The following is a 22,072-nucleotide window of genomic DNA, read 5'->3' as shown; positions in this document are numbered from 1 at the left end:
TCTTTGGGATGAGCAACCACGTACCATAAGCTAAACTTTTAGAAATTGTCCTATTTATAGACAGACATATCAGAATGAAATCCTGGAGCCAGTGACAATCCCCTAGCTCAGGAATTTGGTACCTAACTCCTTCCTCCAGAATGACTCTCCCTCACAGAGCCAGGATCATCACAGAGTACCTTCAGAATCTGGGAGTGGACAGAAGGGAATGGCCTGCAATGAGTCCAGACCTCAACCAAATTAAACACTTGCATGATCAGCCTGTGTGGCCTGTTCAGAGTGCCAGAGTGACCAGCACATCCATGCTGGTTGACCTTCATCAACTCCTAGTTGAGGAATGGGTGGCCATCCCACAGCAACATGTGACCAGCATGAGGAGGAGGTGCCACGATGTTTTGACTGTGCATGGATCCTCTGCATGCTACTGTGGTCCCAGACAGTGTTTAATGAATAAAGTGAAAAAATATCTACCATTTTCTCATTACTGTGGGAGAGTGCAACCATCCAATCCACCAGTCAACTCAAAACAAGAGTAAATACAAACAGGTTTTTGCATGAAATTTGACACATTTTAGGGGTGCACTTTCCAATTGTTTAACTGTGTTATCTAATGGGAAAAATAATCAACCAAACACATATTTCTTTAATTGTTGTGCGAAGTCTATTGTTGCAGGATAAAGGTAATAACATGTAGCAAGCAAAGGGTGCTGCAGCTCATCCGGACCTACAAAATGAGCCTCAAAGACTTTGCCCCTAAAAACACAATCTTGCCGAGTTAAATTTAATAGTTCTATTAGAAAAATCAAATGGTGCTTATTAAGAAGAAACGACAACACTGAGAAGCATACAGCATCTTCAGGTCCAGATACATTTTAATCACCAAAGTTTTAGCAAAGTCTGAGAAGTTTTGGTTTTTTTTCCATCAAAAATCTAAATTGGGAAAATGTTTTTGCTTTTAACTAGAAGTGTTTAGCACTTTAATCAGTGCGAGTTGTTTTTAAATGTGCTTTATAAATAAACTTGATTGACATAAAGAAAGACAACAAGTACAGGCAAAAATGAGGTCAAGATATTTTATTTTTCCAAACAATCTGTATTAAGACATGAATTCATTCAACACAACTTCTTTAAAGTTTATTGATTTATCAAATACAATCTAGTTAACCTCTCACAAGTAACACAGACACACGCACACTAAAACATTGCACAGATGTTAACAGTTTAAAAAAAAGTTACTGGAAAAATTATAAATGGATATTGTAGTTCTGTCCAAAGATCCTGACAGTTTAGCTCCAAATTTTTGATCCACCTCTCACTCGGCTACAGCTGCTCGTCCTTTCACATGCAAATGAGTAGAAATATAAAGTTATAACACAGGAGTGCCTCAGAACATTAAATCATCTGCTTATTATTTCATACCAGGCGAACAAAGGCAGTTTTTAAGATATTAGTATCTTAAGAAACATCCCAACAGGTGAAGTTAAGCTGACAGAAAAAATCTTTTTATTTATTGTGATTACAGACAAAATTACATCATGATTTTGAAACACGCAAACCAGCCTACATTTAGTCTGCCAAAGGCCACTGGAGAATCACTTCCTGCTAGCCACACTGAGATGGACAGTCAGGGTTTTGATTTGTTCAAATGTTCGTATTGCTTATAAATCAGAAGCGTCATCTCAACGTAACAGTGTGTCTTTCTGATGATGAACTTGCATTTTGGCTGCACAAAGCTGAGTCACAGGAGTTAAGCAATAATCTGTTTAAACTTGCAGCCACACTGACACAAATCTTCCCAGATGAAGATGAGCTGTGAGGTTCAGGTCTTTTATTGGCCCTTGGCACAAATTAAACAGCACTTTTTACATCTTAAGGTGCTTTAATGAAACCAGCACAACTTTTCCACAACAAACCCCACTTTTCAAACTGTGATATTCTGTAGTAACTTCTGCTGCAGAAGATCAGGCAACACAATTTGAAAATGACTTCTCTCAGTTATCTCATGCCCTCAACCTTAAGATGTGATGTTCAGCCTCATGAGTTAAAAAGTAAAATTCTGTACTTGAAATGATAATGTTAAGTAAATGATGATGCTATGGCTTTTTGTTTTCTTTTACATGAACAGATATTTGTGTTGCTTTTACAATATTTAAATGTTTACAGCATTTAACTATATACCTTCTGTCTTAAGTTACACATTTTATATCTAATTTAACTGCAAATGAAGATTTGACAATATTTATAAACCAAAGACAACACACCATGCTGATTTTACACATCAAAGCTTAATACACAATTTGTACCAGGTTCTGCCATGACTTCATTATATCGGTTAAAAGCTCACCATAATATATCGAGACTCAATTTAGCAATCCAAATCAGTTTTTATTTATTCCTTCCTTCCCAGTTTCAGGCTTCAGGTCTTCGGTACCAATTAAGCAATTTGGACTTCCTACAAGCTTTCCATATGTATGCAGTAACACCTGTGAACAAGACTTCGATGTGCAAAATTGCAGAATTAACCTTTGTATTTATTAAACATTAACTTAAGCTGTCAACCATGACTATCGGCTTCTCCCTCGTCTGTTAACGTGCTGATCAAATATGCTTCTCACCTGCTTAATGCTTTTTTGTGAGCACTGAAGCGAAAACAAGGCTCTGAAAGACACTTCTGCTCTGCTTTCATGATGATCACCAGAGAGTACTGACAGCTTGTTAGGCCTTGGGGATTTCAGATCCGCAAGCAGAGATCAGACCCATAACTAGTATGCGAATCACCATAACAGCCACTCTTCGTACAACTAAACTTCTGTCTGGATAACAACATAAACGCTGAACCATTGAATACCTTCCACATGAACTCAGCTGAATACTTGTTCAACTATTTAGATCGACTTCTCGCTGACAAGCTTAACGGTTGATTGAATGAGAAAAGAAAAAAAAAAAAAAACATACCATCTCTGTGACACTCAGTTATAGCTTTGATCACTCCATCTTAAAATACATTGTGCTTAGATTGATAGTGTGGAACACATTTTTATATAAATACAAACCTGTCAGATGTACACTCACCTTTATTTTTCAATATAGATTAAATTTACATAGTTTATAAAATAGGTTTTTCAGAATATAGCAAGCTACTCTCCCCACTAGAAGATTACACAAACAACACTATTGAAGAATAAGCACTTATTTTATCTGTGCAGCAATAACCTATATTATCTGAGCTGACATCACACAGAGTTTCAGTTGACGTGCGTGCAAAAACTATGTTTTCTCTACAAACAGGTTTCACACACATGGCTTTTCCTTATGCTGGCTCTCACTGGATCCTTTACACATTGCAAATTCAATGAACGTGTAATGTCTTGTTTGTTATTGCCACTTTTCTGATTTATTTAAGGGATATTCATGATTTTGTTTAAGTGCACTTAGCTGGCACTGAATGTTAATTGTAACAAGGAAGCAAATATAGATGTGCCTCCTCTTTTAATGTGATTTCAAGTAAGAGACAAGTTAGGGTGGGGCAGGGGGCATAGCGCATGGGGCCTCACAGCTCTTCCTAAAACCTATGGCCTTCCCATTTCCAAGGCACTGCTTAGACTGTAAACATGGCTGATTGATTTAAGAAAGAAAAAAGGAGAGCCAGAGCTCCCAGTGGATTGTAATAGAGAAATCTGTACTGTAGGTCATGGCACATTAAAGATATTCAACAACACATTTGCTTGAGGGGAAAACAACTTTCAATACAGTACTATATAATCTATCTTAATGGCTTACATGCATACTAAAGTATCTGCTTGAGATATATTTGTAAATGTATGTTTTCTTAAGAACAGCAGCTTCCCATGCCCATTTACAGTTAAGGAAATTTACTGTAAAATAAACCATTTGTCTGTACAGTCTTTGACTTTATGCTCTCTGCTCTGAACATTTACTCAATCTTGATAGTTTTCTTTATGACTGCATCAAATATATCTCCACAGCTTAAAGGATAAGCTCTAGCAGACTATCCCACTGATCACTGGATTTCTTTCATACTTTCCAAAAGCTTTTCAATCCACTAAACCCCATAAAGCATGATGCATGCAAGAAGATCAACAAAAATTGGGGAAGACCAAAATATAAAAGTAATATTTCCACAAGTCCACCATGATAAGACAGGTGTTAGTCCTGCCATCTTAAATTTAAAATGTCCACCTGAGGCCACCAAAGCGCTGTGGCAGCACAGTGAACTAAAACAGTAGTTTTCAGAGTGGGTGCCACTAGGGGGAGCTGGGGGGTCGGCATGATGATGTCATATTCTGTGAAGACATTAGACTGCTCCACTGCTCAAGTTAGCATGTTGCTAACTAACGCAAAATGGACATGTTTTTGAGAACAAATAGACCAAAGAAGCAGACCAACAGCCCTGCCATGGAGGACTCTGCTGCAAAAAAACCTAAGAACTCATCGGCAACTAAAATCCTAAAATATGATGCAGCATACATTAGGTATGGCTTTACTGCCACACAGGTAAATTGCTATAACTGGCTAAAATGCGTCCTCTGTCTGGAGACTCTAGTGTCCCACTAGTGTCATTTTTGTCTGTCGCTCCCAGACCCAGACACATGTGCAAGCGCACACACACAGACACGCACATGAGAGGTTTGATGTCTTTTGTTCTGTCAGAAATTTGTTGAAAAGTTTATTATTCAGTGGGAATTTACAGTGCTGAAAAGATGTTCGTTAATAATTTTCTTATGCTAAAAATTTAATACTACTGAGTAGTTAATAAAAGTAAGCAAATAAAATCTAAAAGTTGATGTTTCTTTACATATTTTGTAGCACTGTCTTTGGGTTTGGGGGTTCCTGGCCAGAAGCTAATGCTGTTTGGGGGCCTTGGCATGGAAAAGTTTGGGAAACCCTGAACAGCAACCAGACCATTATTCTGTTTGCTACAATGCTGGACAGGACAAGTTAAAAAAAAAAAAATTGGGAACCCCTGAACTAAAAGACAAAAAGCTTTATTCAACACACTTTTTCCTGTAAAGAAAGTGTAATACTAATACTAATACTAATACTATGATGTCTCATGGCTGAAAGCCCAACTCAGGTGCTTAAACTAAGGGGTTCAGTTTTCTCTAAAATGATTTAAAAAAAAAAGAGTGTAGCTAGAGTAGTAAGTCTTCTAGAAATAGACAAAGTTAGAGGAACACATTGATTAGTATTCTGTGGGAATACGTTCTCCCTCATCACATATACACTCTATTTAAACTCTACTTCCTTTGGCCTTGATTCCCACCTTGTTGCAAAATATCTTATGAACTTTGGCAGAATGCAAAGATATAAAATATATTAAGTCTCATGAGTTCCAGCTGTGTTTTCCAAAGTGCCTGATGAGATGGAGTATTCTGCAGTACAGCTGAGTCCCCATACATTACATTTTTCTATAAGCCCAAGACGAGTTGTGAATTATACCATGCAGAGAGCTGTTCTACTAAGATACCCTGGACAAACACTTCTCACACAAAGATCTGCACAAACAAAATAATCTAAGAACTAAAATATAGTACAGTAGAGCAGATCACTGTGATAGGAAGGCAACGCTCCAGAGCTGTCCTCACATTAAGCTGCACACACATTACCTCCCCTCTTCTAACACTCCTAGAGAATAGTATATTTTACAATAGATTTGCAATAGAATTACAGTAAATTAGGAAAACCAGTAGGCTAATACCAACACAGAATCACTAAATATAAATATCATTTTTTTTATTTTGTAAACCTATGAAAACAAGTAGTTGAAATACAAGTCTGATGAGGTGAATAATTAATGGTTTTAGATGGGAAAGCAGGAATTTTGCTGTACTGGTTCTTGGTGTTACACATTCATTAAAATTCAGATTGTTTTTTGTTATTTACTTTTAAAGCTTTCCAGGTTTTCTTGCTGTAATTAAGAGCAGCAACGTTTGCCATTCAGGCCAGGAAAAAAAAAAAAAAATCAAGGCTTTGGGTCATCATCTTCTGTAGATAACTAAAAATATTCAAACAGGCCATTTTGCCCAAACTGCAATGTCCCTTTGTTAAATGTGTATCAAGTATTTCCTTGAAGCCTTTCTGAAACCGTGAGACTCAAAACTAATCCTCAGCAGATGAGCATAATAGCCTTTGTTTATGTGATGTCCCCATGAAGAGCGGTTGATCTGAGTCTCAGGTGCGATCTATTTACAGATTTATTTTGACATATACTACTGGTAAGTATGCCTTCCTCTTATTATACTGTAGAGTCATCTAGGAATGTTAACATACTTCACAATTAAAAACTGAATAGTTACAACCGAACACAGGTCCACCAAGAAAAGTAAATCAAGCAAGAATATATATACACAGTACAAATGAATAAAAGGTATTGACAGTTGAAACTAATCAGCAATCTTTCATGATGATTCCAGGGAGAATGTCATCAAGGGGCCTCTGTAGAAACTGCATCTTAAGGAGTGTAGGCTGGAATGGATTTAGAGATTATTTATGTGTTTTTGTGTGAGATTGTGTATGTTTGTCTTTGCAGTACGAGTGTTTGAGTGTAAGCGAGATGTAGAGAAAGAGAGAGTGATGTTCACATTTGTGTGCATGCGTTAGCGAGGACTGCGGATGCACATGGTCCTCCGGACCCTGCTGGGCTCTATACACTGACCAGAGCAGCTGTTCCTTCACCAGTTCATGATGCAGTTTCTGTTCAGAGTCATGAAGTACACCTGGCTGCTGCCTCCTGAACGCACTGAAGCAAAAAATACCTGAGGAGCAGCACAAAAACAAAGGGCATGTTGGTCAGCTATCTTTAGAGTAATATAATTATTATCATGAATTAACATATTTTATTCTTTCTTTTTTCTTTTAATTTACAGTTTCGTTCTTGAATTGTTAACTATAGGTTTATGGTCACAAGTGCTTACTTTAAGTCTCTTTCAATATAAAATAGTTAATTTCATTAAACTGTGGTCCCACTACCAGACAGCATTGGGTATGCTTTGAGGCTAGGTTCATTTGTGATCAACAAGTTAAAAAAAACATGATAGTCTGCACTTATATAATATCTAAGTGAGGTTCATAAAATGCCTCACAATAAGTTTCTCATTCACCCACTGACACACAGCAGCCATACAAGCTGTTGTCATTGGGAGCAACTTGGGACTGAGTATTCATAGAGTCTGCAGACTAAACACAAGCCTTGCAGTTAGTAAGCAAGCTGTTCTTTCATGGCATTTGTAGTATGAGCCTACTAACATAACATGATATTTCCAAAAACAAGCTGGGGATGTCTAAAATATTAAATCTGAATGTTCCACATTACTGGTAAACCAAGAGGTGACACGTTCGATATATCTGTTTCATATATAAAGTATCATCTACCAAAACAATCTAAATAATTTGATCTGCCAATTGATTTGAAGAAATTCAGATTTTTATTCAACAGAAAAAAAGGGGAAACCAGTATGGAAACAGCCCTAAAACTTATCCAGGCCTTAAAAACGCTAATAGAAAATGCCATACTTTCTATACTTTCCATGACTGCATAGGAACCCTGCAAATATGAAAAGACATCCAGTAGCTGATTATTGTACCTTCTGTTTAGTTATGGAAGAATTTCTTGATGTAGAACATTATATTTTATCATCCCTGTGATGGTGGTGACATCACAAACATTAGTGCTTTCAGCTAAGAAATATACCAGAATGTACTTAAAGTTAACATTCCAGTTTTTAATACTTTGGTCTTTCTACCAAGTAAACAAAGGGCAATAGAGCTATTTTAGCAACTTTAAAAGTTCTGGTTTGCGAATACTTTTGTCAACCGAACCTGGAAAGCCATTATTAGTTTAACTGGTAAATGTGCTGTAATTAAAGAGATTTTCTCGTTATGTTCATATCTAACAAACAGCTGATCTTCTTTGAAATTCTTGGTAAAAAGGTTTAGGTTAGTAGCCTTAGTATTATTGCACCTTTTCAAGAGTTTTTGCCTCTTACCTTGTCATTTCTCTCACAAAGAAACTTCAGTCTTTGAGCTCTTTTGTGCATGAAGACACCATCCAAGTGGCCAGTCTCCACAGAGCGGATCTCTATGGCCTTTTCTCCCCAACCCATGATCTGATTTGAGCAGATATGAGCTAAAAAGCAAATAGGAAGATTAGCAATAAACACGCCAATTCATATTTATACAAGCAGCACACCTAATTTGATCTATGACCATGTAGCTGGGTTTGAGCCGTACCAACAGATGTGGGCATCTCGCCCCACTGCAGGACAACGTCCTTGATGATGCGCCCATAAGTGTTGACATAGACGCCTTCGTCCTCATAGCACAGCAGCATCTCCATGCCATCCGAGTTGGGCAGAAACACAATTGCGTGCGGGGTCACATGGCTTTGGATCTGTTGAACATGACAGCAAACAGGATAAGCCCTTCTAGGTTTCACTTCTCAAACACTGTGGCCAGACAGCTGTACAACTTACATGAACGGGTATATAAATGTCATAGTTGTTTCCAGAGTCCACGTCAATAGCATGAAAGCCAGCACAAGAGCCATAAATTACTTTCAACCTCTGGCCTTCCTCCACTGTCAGGTCAACCAAGACAGGCCTGTGTGGGAGGTCTGCAAAAGACTGGTTTAAAAAAAAATTAAAGAAAAAGAAAAGGTAGGGGGATGAGAAGATAATCATCTTGAATGCTCTTCTGGTTGACTGCCTTTGCATAACTAATCTAGCTTGTAGGAAAGGGGAGGGCCTTACCTTGAATGCCATGAATTTGTGATAAGGTTTGGGCGCCCAAGCATACACCTCCACTGCATTCTTTAACGCAATCACCAGGAACTTTATCCTCTCATATTTCACTAGACAGAACATCCACAAGTCCATTTGACATTCGAGACTTGCAAACAATACTTCACTGTGTTAAATGTATTTATAAGAATTTCTTTGAAGAAGAATGGATAACCAGCAGACATCTGTCACTTACCCACTTTGTAGTGTACACAGCCCTCCATCTCCCCCACAGTGGTCCACCCTTGTTTTTTTTCCACCTCAGGGTCATTGTGGAGGATTTTATTCCTCAGCCATGCCAGGTAGTAGACACGCACCTTGTTTTTCTTACCTACATAAACATAGAGGCACTCTTTAAAGACTGGGTACAAATATTGAAAAGCTGAGCTATGAAGAACACAAGGTGTCAAGAAATAAAATAACAAAATGCTAATTTTGGGGGCCCACAGCTTAAATGTCTGGTAGAAGCATCCAAGTTCACCTCAGTTTTGAATGAAAATATAATAAAAGATTTTATAAGGCAAATTTTTGCCCCATAATTGGACTTTCATGTGAAATATATTTGTTGCAGTTTATATCTGATTAGAAGCTAAAGGACCTTATCTTTGATCATTAAGTGTAAAGTAAAACTACAATATAAAACAACACAATTTCAGCTCTAGTATGTGGAATCCTATTTAAGAGACTGGTCTTATGACAAAAGCACACATGTTTAAACTGATCAGAAAGCAGGCTGTCATTAAGCAGCGGTCATGACCTGATATGGTGATGAGCAGGTTAAGGCCCTCCAGAACGTCCATCTGTTGAAACCTGCGAGAGTTGATGAGGGGGTAAACTTTTCCCTGACCACTACGGTCCAGCAGCTTCAGTCCATTCTCTGTGCCAACCAACAGATTCACACCTGGAGGCAGACATAAATGCACAAATACAGAACTTTATCATTTTGTCTAACATTATTCTGGTTACAGTCCTCCTTCTAGTCACAATTAATAATAGTCTCACACCAAATACCTGTTTTTAAGTCAGGGGGTCTTTTCTATTAAACTGTAATATTCTAAAGTATTTTCCACATCACAACCTGCAGCTAAATCAACTGCTCACAGCCAATGCTCTGCTGGAGATGTCACATTTGTTAGAAGATATGAGGGATAAAAATAACTCAGCTCTGAAGCAAGTTCAATTATTTGACTATGTCTGCAACCCAAGATCTTGTTCTCCACTTTTATGGTTTAATTGTAGCATGAAATTTATAAAATACTTAATCTCTACATTATGTTTGAACTTCTTTTTTTTTTGCAATGACACACTGAAGGATTGAATCTGTTCTCACCCCAAAGTGCAGCACACAAGATCTCAGAGTTGAACCTCTTCTTGTACTTGCGGATCTCAGGTGTGTCATTGGGGGGTCGTGTGTTGGTGGGATTGACATTCACCATGGATCCTTTCCTTACTTCCATCTTCAGTTGCTCAAACCTAGAACCTACACATGGAGTTCACAAATAGAAATACTTTTACTGAGACGTAGAAATAAAAAATAAAGTCCCATGCAACCTTTTAAAGCTAAATTTACATCATATTAAGTCACATTTTCATCTAAATTATCTTGTAATGTGACTGAAAATGTCAGAGTATTTCCTGAATGAATCACTTCACTTAACAATGTTTTCATTACAAAAGAAAAGAAGTCTTGATAACAAATACCTCAGAGCATCTGTCCACAAGTTGTTTTTTTTTTTTGGCTATATAAGGTGATTAATATATGCAAACTAAATTACAACAGATACAGTAATGATATAACTTTGGAATGAGGCAGTATGATTACTGTGTGCACACGTATGTACACCTCTTACACATTTTGTTACTTTAGCTAATTTAGCAAATATTAAGATAGGATCCAACAGACATGCACATCCCTTTCAGACCAGATGTTAAAACAAATTTTAACAAAATTATCTTAAGATGTGATCATTCTGAAAACAGGCCAAGGCTTTTTTTTTTAATTACTAAATAACTGCTGGTGAACATTTGGGTAAGGCAACAGTTTAAAATAAAATGGAAATTTTTTCACTTAAATATAAAAGTGATTTAAAAACTTAATCAGTGTCAGAGGGTGAGAAGTAAAGGTTTCAGTGAACATGGACAATGATGTCAAGTTTCAACCAGTCAAGCGCCCAAGTAAATAAATAAAATCAGAAACACTGTCAAGATTTTTTTTCTATCTTAAAAGGTCATTGTTTAAAAACCTAATGTTGGTGTTTGAAAAGCTTGTGACTCACCACTGACAGACATGTTATCTCCTGTACCTCCTGGTGACTGGTACATGCCAAGGTCCACAAATGTGGTGAAGGAGGATTTTCCAGATGCCTTCACCAAGCCTCTTGACTGATACTGATGGAGCAGAGTGGAGGAATGAGCTTTTAGCTGTCAAGCCAGTAGAAATATTCTTTTGATCGACAAAAATGGTTTAAAAAGTATATTTTCTGTGCCGGTGTGACATCACAATCTATATTATTGAAGATACACTAATAAACTAAACTGGTGGACCTCATTTGTTATGAATAGATTTCAGGCCTGTGACTGTCTCACACAGAACACCAAGCACAGATTCAGAACTAGTATACATCAGTAAAACTTACATCATAAACAGAGTCTTTCCCAGGAGAGGAGTGAGTAGCTGACTCAGTTGGGGAGTGTGAGGGCTGCACCACATCTGGCAAGTTAGTATATCCATTGTGGCTCCTCTTCTCTGGGGTCTTTTGAGCAAAATAAACACACAGACAATACTATGTATTATGCAATTATGAGACTTACAGACATAAATCTAGACCAATATGCGCAGGATCTTGAAGGAGGCGACGTGCATGGAAGGGTACACAGTAACAATGAGAGCAGTCAATACTGAGAGTTCAAGTCAGTTGTGTCTTTTATTTCACCAATTTGCCACCATTGGCTGTAAATATCTATCTTAAATTTTGTTCTGCTGTCTATTACAGTAAATAGCTCCAAGGAGCTTTCTGAGAGGCTTGGGTTCTAGAAACACGGCCACAATGTCTCAGCAGAGGTCTCAGACTTGTTTTAGCTTTCAATTTTTTTACTTCTCACATGTTGGGGGTGGGGGGCTTAGAGCTAATACACCAAAAGAAAAACAGAAAAAAATCTGACTTGTCTACCAAAATGCACCAAACCCCAAAAGCCTGTCTCTTTTGGACCAGTTCAATGATTTTGGGAATTATTCATGGAGAGCTAATCTCCACATATTAGAAAGTCTCAAGGGGAGCAAGGATGACAAGGATCCACTGAAGTTATGTCATAGGTATTAAAGGAGAGGATGGGTTCGGATGTGGTCCCTGATGAGCATTCAACATCATCATAGAAGAATTTCCAGTTCAAACAACAACTAGTTCATTACCTATTATCATATTTTTTAACAATTATTATTATTGTTTTTTTTTATTATTATTATTGATTCTTGCTAAATTTAGACTTGATGTTATGCTTAGTGGTCACCTTTTATCCAGCTCTTGGCTGTTTTGTAGAAAGACAAACCAAAAACCAGCTTACTTTGCATGACACCTTTAAGAAGTTTGGTCAGACTGTGGAGTGGCAATGTTCTGATCCACTGTGGAGCTATATCTGCACAAAAATAACCTTCACTGTGGAGTTATCTACTGTGAATGTTATGGCTCACAACAAAATTGTTTAATCAGTCTGCACATCTAAACAATTATGATGCACTGTAAATACAGGTGCTGTGAAACACTAAATTTAAAATAGAGCTTTTTGAATGCAATCTTTAAGAAGTGCATCTGGAACAAAAAAAAATTTTATGAATAGATCTCCCTCCAGCTGTAAATTGTGGTGGCAGATTGCTGTAGCTTTTGCAAGATGAATAGCCAAAAACCCAATAAAAAAGGCCTAAAAGGCAGTTTCTTTAATGCATGTTGTGTTCGTAAGGTGTCCTAGCATTTGCTTCAGTTGATGTTTTTTTTTTTTTTTGTCAAAATCAAACTGCAAGACACTGGGGGAAAAAACAAAAAGTAATCTTGCTTGAAATATTACATAAATGTGCATTTAACTGAATGTCTTTTAGCTATCAGGTATTTTTATAAACTCAACTAGCTATTCACAGAAAGGAGTTTGAACTATACAGTCACAATATGCATGTGTGCATTAACAAACAAAATGAAACAAGTGCATTTATATTACTGCTTTTTAATATATTCTGCCACATAGTGGATCAATGTGTCCTTGAAATAATGATGCATTTTAAACATTAGTACATAAAAATATGACTCACTCTCTGCACCACCATGGTCTGATCCCCATATCCTCCAGCTTGCTCTCCTTCTCCACCCTCACCCTCATCTTCATGAACCACCATGGTGTTGACTGAATCAGTGTCTGCATCCCGGTGACTGGAATAAATACAAAGAGAACAGAAGTTTTGGAGAGCATGCAAGCTTTGTTATGACAATGACTAAAATAAATAATTAATAATTAAACTCTTTTTTTTTTTAAAGAGGTGCAATAACAGCAATTGTTCCATGCTGACACTGAACACAGTATATATGAGTTAAGAGTCACTGGCTTAACTGTAACAACTTAGCGTTGTTGTCTCTCCTTCGGTTACAGTTTCACACTGATTCAGTGGTACTGTTGATTTGCTATTGTTTATGCAAGCATGGAAATATGTGGAATTACTAAGGACAGATCAGTATAATTACAGCAGTTAAGAAACAACCTCAGTATAAGATGTTTGTTGTGTACTAATAAGCCATGTGTTCATTATTGTACATTGGACAAATTGGAGATTAGAACCTGAGACTCAATTATGAGACTATATATATATATATATATATATATATATATATATATATATATATATATATATATATGTAATTATGTGTGTGTGACTGAAACATCCCCCACTCAGCATTTTGTTACCGATCTGTCGGGCTTTCTTCCTCCTCAGCTCCCTCCCCACTTTCACTTTCTTCACTACTTTCGCTGCTTTCTGAAGACGAGGAGTAATCATTGGCCTTGACCGGGGGCCTTGGTGGCTCCTCAGCACGCTCCTTGGCAAAGAGGCCATGGTCCTGAAAACACATACATTACCATTCATAAAACATTAAAAAGGGTTTAACATAATTGCATAAGTGATCAAAGATAGAAAAAACTCCAACGCTTTAGAGATTAATGCACAACTTTCACTTAAACAAACCAAAGCACATTTGACAGTGAAGTCCATTAAGTGGATGAGCTCAAAAACGATTCCAAGTGATTCAGAACAACGTGGTGTGTCCAAAAGACACAATGAATGCAAAACACATTAAAATGTCTCATTAGAAATAAAAACAAGTCATTCAATTACGAAACATGATTAACCCAATGAATGAAGACAGGGAGAGCATGCTTATCATTTAGAATAAAAGAACTGAAATACAAATTCATGCATGAACACAAAGCATCACCAACACAAGAAGACTGTTACTAACCTCCCCTATAGCTCTCTTGTAACTCTGCACATTTGAGGTAAATTCAACAAACAGGGATTTAAGAAGAGGAGACACATAAGGAGTAATAGCAGTGGTGCCTGAAATATAAAGTAAGCCCCTTTCAGACATAAAAGCTATGTACTATTGAAGGCTTTATTAGTCTGACAGCAGTCAATCATTCAGACATTGATCATAATTCATTAGTGATCATCACTGCTTCTCATAGGTGTAGTTGTCATCCTCTCAAAAACTGTGTTTCCTTAACATGGGTTCACTGCCTCTGTGTCGTTGCCAAGAGAAAGATGCAGTCGGATCTAAAAATTAATGTGCATTCAGCAGATTTATGTTTCCTTGTTATCTGGCACAAGCAAGTTAGTTAAACCAGAAGAACAAGTCAAGCAGGAAAAGTTCAGACACTGTTGTTAATTCCATGTTAATAATGTGATCTCTCAGACAACTCTAAAAGCAGATTACACTAATATGCATGCCCCTTAACATGACTGCATACAATTCAAACTTCTACAGCATTAAAAGTCCTAGATTAATGTTAGTCAGATTACCAGAAAGGGCGACATGTCTGAAAGGGGCTTTATTGTGTAGATAAAACTTTTAAGTTAGTTGGGTACATGTGTATCTGAGATCAAAATAAGCAAAAAAACAAGTCAGTGCAATTTTCACTACAGCTGCTGATCTGTGGCATGCACCTCTTCAGTAAAGGTAATACTGTAGTTGTTTTGAAAGAATCACTTACAGCGGGACGTCCGGGGCGGGAAGAGGTTCGAGACTCCCCTGGTTTGTGACGACTTTCATGGGCGAGAATGGGAGAATCCATTTTGGATGAGCCTGAAAGGAAAAACAGTGAATTTATAGACACATGTAATTGTAATTCTGCAATACGACATACTGTAAAAAGTCTGTTCAGAAACAGTGTTGGGGAGGCAGGGACTCACTGAGGATGCGGTGCCTCTCCAGAGAGCCAGTCTGGGGCAGATTGGATAATATAGTCATACTGTCTCCTCTCTCCCAACGATCATTGCGGCTGAGATCTGGATTGCTGCCATGAGGATACAATCATTTCAAGTTGTCATTTCTACTAAACACCATTTAAAAGGCATTAATTTAAGGAAATAACAGATCAAACCATTTGACTATCTCCAGTACCTGGCTCTTACAGGATGCCTAATACCAGAAGATAGGTTGGTGTTAAGAGCTGTGGCAATAGAAGCAGTCCTCTGGGGAATCTAAGGACAGTAACGAGATACATTTACCCTTTTCATTAGTCTTCAGTAACAATAACTTAGCAAAAAGTACCAAAATATTTTGTTTCCACTTGTGTGGAAATGAAATATGAAAGGTATATTACAGACAAGTGAGGCAATATTTAGCTTTGTATACAGATCAAAACCAACAACTGGATGTTACCTTGGGTGGAAGATCTACATCTGGCAAACGGATCCAGGGACCACGATCCTCCCTGATTTGATGGGACAGTGGTGCCGGGGTTTCAGATGTGGGGTCTGAGTTCTGACGTACGAGCTCTCTGGAATGGATGGGGCGGGGTGTGGGGGTGAGAGAGGGATCCTGGGTGGGGAAGGCGGACATATTCTTAGTGGGCTGGTCACAGAGCGACTGAGAGCGAGGGACAGGGGCAGCATAAGGCTTCAGTGGAACCAAGTGAGCCATCTGGAACTGCAGAGGACAAGAGGAGCAGCAGCAGTGCACCAGGAAGAAGGAGTATCCGAGCGAGCACGATACGATATGTCAAGGAAGCAGGCCAAGAGGAGAAGAATGCATAAATGTGTTTGTGTAGCAAAGTGGGTTTTTTTTTGTTGTTTTTTTACATGTGGGATCAGAATGGAAAAGGAAAGAGGAGAAAAGAAAGGAATGCATAAATAAGGTAGCACAGAATACCAAGGGTAAATCAGCTAAAGAGTTAGGGGCAGAACAGCAAAGTAGCTGCATATCCTGATGAATTGAACTTCAAACCGTTGAAAACACCCACCTTGCCCTGCCCCCCTTGGGGTTCTACTGGCCTCTGCATCGGTGGGGTCTGTGCAGACTGGACCACTCCGGATTGGCTGATAGAGTCAGAGCGTGACTGAATGGCAGTGTCAGAGACAGTGGTGCAGATTTTAGGCGAACCTTGTCTGTTGAGCTTACTTCGTTCCTCCACCTGGCATGAGGACAGCAAAAGAGGGAATTACTCTGTGATTTACAAATGGTTGACTATGGGATTATTTCAAAAGCACGATACACTGCTACCTCCCGGGCCCAAGTAGGTTTGTTGTTATGTTCCAGGTTTTTGTTATAGTGGTAAAGCTGGGGCTTCTTTTCTTGCTGCTGTTGTTGCAGAGACACCAGGTAGGCATGTTCCTGCTGCAGCTGCCTCTGCAGCCGCTCTGACTGACGCTGCTCCTCAAGCTGCTTCCGCTTATACTCCTGAGCAAAGAAACGCATTACAGTCTTAATACAGATTTCTTCACATATTATTCATCATGTAAACCAACACATTTGCAAACATTAAAACTTCACATTAGGCAGAGGTTTAAATATTTAGCAGTCCACCACCTTTTAAAAAACTGTCTATGTGGAAAATATCAATATTTGTTGCTCAACCTGTTTGTGTAAGATGATAAAGTAAGGCAAGTCAGTTTATTGGATTTTCATAATATGTTGTATAATATGATGTAGATGTAGTTGTATGGATCTCTAAGCCCATTGATAGTCAATGTATTCACATGCTGCAATATATAAGCTTCAGGTTAAATGTGATTTTCATTGAAGATTTAACTTCAATCTGTTCTTTTAATTTTAAACAGCGGTGTTAAGATTAAGCATTTGTCCAAGTGCATTATATAATGTTATATTCTTTCATATAGGAGAGTTAATTAATTGTATTTACCGATTTACCATTCATGACTACAGAGAAATAATTTCAGTTTCTTTGAGTAGGTGATGCTCTCATTGTATTCGATCTATTAGAGTTTGGGTATTGTATATTACAGTAAATGGGCAAATGGCTAAATGCTTTTACATAGGTAAAAATTCACCTTTGTATTCCTGTTTTTGCATTTCTTGCATTTGCAAGAAAAGCTCAGACCAATTATGTTCCTATTCATACCATCATATGACCTCAATATCTTGCAATGTAATTATTTCCCAATTAAAGACTAACACAAGAAAGCCTTTTGTATTTTATGTTTAATAAACTGTGCTTATTAATCAAGCTGTGTACTGCAGCTGAGAGGACACTTCATGTAGCTGCAACTAAAAGCTGCCCAGTGCTTCCTCTTGATATAAAACTTCTTAACAACTATAATTGCATTATTTATGGTTTCATCTACAACTATATCAACTACGACTAATAAAAGGCACTTACTGTGAAACAGCTGCAGGAAGTTATTAGGCATGCATTGGCAGACTTAATTAAAATAGCAGCGGAGGAAGATAGTTCATTACTTGCAAATATATTCCAGCTGTGAGCTAACAGGAAGATGACTAACATCTACTGTGCACAATGGCTATATTAGAGCAGTGTTCCAACATTTTTCTTCAGGCTTATAGCGCAAACCATCTTTGTTAATTGCCTTTGAACAAAGCACTGATCCCCTAAAACTACAGCATGGGCACTGTCCTGTGTTTGACTCTGTGAAACGGGTCCATGTGAAGGCATGGATACACACAGGAATCATGTAGGTAGCCCCAACTACCTTGTACATACAGTAGTCAGATTTGGGCTGTCACATCTTAATTCTACAGGAGCAATTTTTAAATAAAGATGCTAGGAATGTGTGGAACTGCACACTTCCATGAAAGAAAGATTTACTTATATACTGGAAACTGGCATAACTCCCTGAGAATCTAGGTCACTGCATGGCTTTTTTTTTTTCAATTTTATGTGAGCCAAGCTATGCTCAACATTTAAGACTATATCTAAATCAAGATAAAGTACGTCTTTTAATTAATCAACAAATTAAGCTGAAGCTTCAACATTTTTCTGAAAATTTTGATCTCATTTGACTTATATTAAAATAATTTCACCCCAAACAGAAGCCAGCCACAACTGACAGAAATGTATTATTTCAGTGCTTGTTGAGTAATCTCCTTCAATGATAACTTTATATAAGAAAGTGTAAGACATGAAAGCAAAACAAAAACATAATAAGAACTGATAAAGAATGGTTACCATAAGCAGAGCTTGCTCCTGAAGCAACTTCTGCTGAAGAATTTCTAATTGCCGCTGTTCTTCTTCCAACTTATGTCTAATAAACTCCTGCAGAAAGGTAAGGAGGCAGGGTAAAAGACAAATCAAACATTTTTTGCTGGAGACAGACACAAATAATATATTGCAATACCTTTCTAGTGAGAGAAATTGTGTATGGATTTAAAAAAAAAACAAAAATAAATCCAAGATTCTATTATTTGTAATAAGACAGCAGATATTAAATCTATTCAGAATAAAGTGGCAAAGCAGAAGAACCATGAAAGCACTATTAGCACTAGATTGAAGTTGTGATTTACCAGATGTGGAATAATTAAATTGTTTATGATCAAACTGTGGCTGTTGTGAGGTACCAGGCTAAAATATATACAGTGTGTAGCGATAAAAGGTGATGATGCCCTGATGCCAGACTCTGATGCCACTGAGGAAGACTGGAAACGGAGCCCAGGAGACGTAGAGAGCTCACCCACAGAAAACTCATCTCTGAGTAAACACACTAATTTAGACCCTTGCTGCTATGGCAACCTACTCATGGAATTTCACCACCAGAGCAACTTGCACTGTGCTGCTGATAAGACACACCCACACTTCACACTGATTGGCTGATTGCAGTTCTGCATCTCTTGTGGTTGGTTACCTGCTCCCTCTCTGCCATCCTTCTATCTTCCTCTCGTCTCATATCGTCAAGTCTCCGATGAGGACCTTTTTCTTGCTGCCTCACAATATCTCGCTCTTTCCTCTGTTGCTGGGAGAGAGGGGTGAAAGGAAAAAGAGAAATGAGCATAGCAGCTAGGACTGCAGAGTGGAACTAGTCTGCTTATAAACCACTTCTCCTCTTCAAAGAGGTGGAGAAAAATGGATAAGGGCAGAAGGAATCAAGGTCAGAAAACAGGCAGGAAGACATTTCCATGAACAAATACAAATCTGAATCCAGATTAACTTTAAATTACAGCTGCAACTCAAAAGATAAAGTGACAGTTTCTCATTTTGGCAATAAGCAGTTTTTACCTTATTATCTCATTTATATATACACATAACTGATTCAAAATTATTTTTTTTGATTTGGGGGGAAAAAAAAGCCCCCAAAATTGGCACAAAACACTTGTCTACTCTCGATAATTCAGTTACTGTCATGACTTCATTTTTGAGAAAAAAAGAGCCAAACAAGACAGAGCAGAAGGTGGAGGTAGATAAAGCCAGTGCTTTGTCCCTGCAGTACAAATACCTTACTGCACAATACTTAGCAACTATGGCTTTATGGGTGAAAGTACATGTGCCACTTTTAAATCTCACATACCTCACCTTAGCTGTTTATGCTTAGCATGAAGTCCACCACTTATTAGCAGAGTAATTTAGACATGTCTTTTAAATTCTTCCAACATGATACATTTCCTTTAAAAAATATGTCTAAGGTGACATTCTACCAATGCTATAAATAAATATAAACTTTAATTCAAATTGTGTAAAAAAAAAAAAAAAAAAAGGAGACAAGATGACATGTAAGATGACACATTTAGGAAATGTGCACATCAACACGTTATTGACCACTATAACATTCAACTAATACATGAAGTGTGAAAGGTTTTACTGGGTAAAACATTGTGGGAGGGTGCATGTTAATGCAAAAAACAAAAAACATAAAAGGATATGAAATTTGCATTTCATGAATAATCCAGATCTAGGATGGTTATTTGTTTCTGTATGAACTTTTTTTTAATCTGTGAATGTCTAATTCATTCATTACTTGGTTGAACACTTCTTCCAGTTACTGAGTGGAACCAGTGTATGATTGTTATGTGTTGCATTAGTCAAATTAACAGATATGGCCTCCGGGGCTGGTTCAAACTGCTCAACCTTAATACAGGGAGATTAGTGGTGTTAATGTAGAGAAGGTCTGAATGTTGAGTCAATAATACAGCTCACTAATCTTCTAACTCCTTGAAGGAAAAACCTTTACACACCTAAGAGTGCATTTTACAGATTTCACACCATCTACACCCCTTTTCTAGGTTTGAAAATCATCTCACTAAACCAAATATTTATGTAGTTAAAATTTATAGGAATGGACTGATTGAAAAGACTGTAATGTCTTTCACTTTACTTTTCACTCAAATCCATATTATTTTCCCATTTTTCTACATGCCTGGTAGCTTAAAACAAAGTCTAATATATTCTCTTACTAATCAAGGTGTGACTAGTTTCTTCAGTGCTTGACACAATTTATTTGTGGACAATTTGAGATGCTGTGAGAAAGAAATGCTTTTTGTGCCATGTAAATATTGTTGAGATGTGTATTGCATAGATCATGTTCAAGAAATTCACATCCTCCTACTCTCACATGTAATATTTTACAACTATTCATAAGCCTTGCATTCAAATTATTGTAGAGAGAAAGGTTTGTACAACTGACCTGTAAGAAAAATATCTGAAATTTGACACATCTATGAATAAAAGGGGGAGTGGCAAATAAGACGCTGATATCAAGATCAGAGACTTGTAGCATATAGTGCAGCAAATAGTGAAGAATTAAATGACGGAACATCAAGCGGCACCTAAAAATGCCTTTTTCTGTTAGCATGCTTGTCAAACAGTAATAAGGTTGTGTAACATTTCATTTTGAAGCTCAAATTACCTTAACCTGGACATTACCAGGCTGTTGTATAGCACTTGGCTTGTAAACACCATGCCAAACAGAAATAATGTTTGGATTTAAAAAAAAATGCTAAAAATCCAAATCTCACTGAGGAATAATTTTGACATGCCAGAAAAAATGTTGAGTTGCTTTAAGGGAGCTGGTACTGGTCTTATATGACTGACAACCCTGAAATTTAGTTAGTGACTGTATACTGTATATCAGGTTTAAAAGAAAAATGTTCATATGGCATCTCATTTGTCTAAATCATTTAAGAAAAAAAAAATCAAGCATAAAATTGAAAGGTTTTAGTTAGTGCAAAATTTTGTGTAGTAATATCCACAGTAGTTACCATGAAATATTTCTTGTGCATTTTTTGTGACTGAAATGAGTGAATTTTTGTGTACTTATAGCAAAACTTTGTTAATCATTACTTGGCTCTGTCTTCAGATGCGTCTTGAGAGTATTATCGTTTTTAATTATGTAAATTCGTGCATTCATTCTTTAGGTGACCATTACCTCTTCAAGTCGACGGCGCTGTTCCTTCTGCTCTTCGATACGTTTTTGTCGGTCATGCAGCAGTTGCCTTTTGTGTTCCTCTGGGTCTCGGCGCTGAGCTGCCAGTTGGGCTTGCTGTCTCTTGTGAGCCTCTGAGCGCTCTTTGTTTTCCTGCTGCAGTCGCTGGAAGTCTCGTCTCAGGGTAGATTCACCCGGCACATTGAGGATGGAACTGATGCCCAAAATTGAAGATGGGAAGGGAGGAGGATTTTCAGTGGACAACACACCAGTCAATGATTTTATTCAACAGTACTTGGACTGAAATCGTAAACTATTACCTTGACTCTCTATCATCTCCACGGTTTTCATCCTCTTCATCACTACCACTGTACTCATACTCTGTTTCTTCTACAAAACAAATGGGAAT

The 22,072-nt window shown here is 37.6% G+C and overlaps 1 protein-coding gene across 4 annotated transcripts in view; it reads right to left on the bottom strand.

Annotated features, from left to right (window-relative positions):
* Nucleotides 1-1,059: 1,059 nt before the first annotated feature.
* Nucleotides 1,060-22,072, bottom strand: part of mink1 (misshapen-like kinase 1) — a 33,358-nt gene continuing 12,345 nt past the window's right edge. For 2 of the 4 annotated variants that reach the window (XM_042008277.1, XM_042008278.1), the window contains 23 exons: nucleotides 21,984-22,053; nucleotides 21,667-21,877; nucleotides 19,153-19,260; nucleotides 18,480-18,566; nucleotides 16,556-16,732; nucleotides 16,296-16,466; nucleotides 15,716-15,982; nucleotides 15,455-15,534; nucleotides 15,244-15,347; nucleotides 15,045-15,136; nucleotides 14,294-14,317; nucleotides 13,743-13,894; nucleotides 13,096-13,213; nucleotides 11,435-11,551; nucleotides 11,075-11,186; nucleotides 10,129-10,278; nucleotides 9,556-9,699; nucleotides 8,995-9,129; nucleotides 8,769-8,869; nucleotides 8,493-8,642; nucleotides 8,251-8,410; nucleotides 8,007-8,146; nucleotides 1,060-6,776 (listed from right to left, as the gene is read on the bottom strand). In XM_042008277.1, the coding sequence (XP_041864211.1) occupies nucleotides 6,693-6,776; nucleotides 8,007-8,146; nucleotides 8,251-8,410; nucleotides 8,493-8,642; nucleotides 8,769-8,869; nucleotides 8,995-9,129; nucleotides 9,556-9,699; nucleotides 10,129-10,278; nucleotides 11,075-11,186; nucleotides 11,435-11,551; nucleotides 13,096-13,213; nucleotides 13,743-13,894; nucleotides 14,294-14,317; nucleotides 15,045-15,136; nucleotides 15,244-15,347; nucleotides 15,455-15,534; nucleotides 15,716-15,982; nucleotides 16,296-16,466; nucleotides 16,556-16,732; nucleotides 18,480-18,566; nucleotides 19,153-19,260; nucleotides 21,667-21,877; nucleotides 21,984-22,053 (2,954 nt within the window). In that variant the 3' untranslated portion in view covers nucleotides 1,060-6,692. The remainder of the gene's footprint in view (nucleotides 6,777-8,006; nucleotides 8,147-8,250; nucleotides 8,411-8,492; nucleotides 8,643-8,768; nucleotides 8,870-8,994; nucleotides 9,130-9,555; nucleotides 9,700-10,128; nucleotides 10,279-11,074; nucleotides 11,187-11,434; nucleotides 11,552-13,095; nucleotides 13,214-13,742; nucleotides 13,895-14,293; nucleotides 14,318-15,044; nucleotides 15,137-15,243; nucleotides 15,348-15,454; nucleotides 15,535-15,715; nucleotides 15,983-16,295; nucleotides 16,467-16,555; nucleotides 16,733-18,479; nucleotides 18,567-19,152; nucleotides 19,261-21,666; nucleotides 21,878-21,983; nucleotides 22,054-22,072) is intronic. The other 2 variants (XM_042008280.1, XM_042008279.1) reach the window with 2 other exon arrangements.

Source organism: Melanotaenia boesemani, chromosome 15 (assembly GCF_017639745.1).
Source record: "Melanotaenia boesemani isolate fMelBoe1 chromosome 15, fMelBoe1.pri, whole genome shotgun sequence".
NCBI lineage: Eukaryota > Metazoa > Chordata > Actinopteri > Atheriniformes > Melanotaeniidae > Melanotaenia > Melanotaenia boesemani.
The sequence above is the reverse complement of the archived record's forward strand: the minus strand, read 5'-3'. Positions and strand labels throughout refer to the sequence as shown.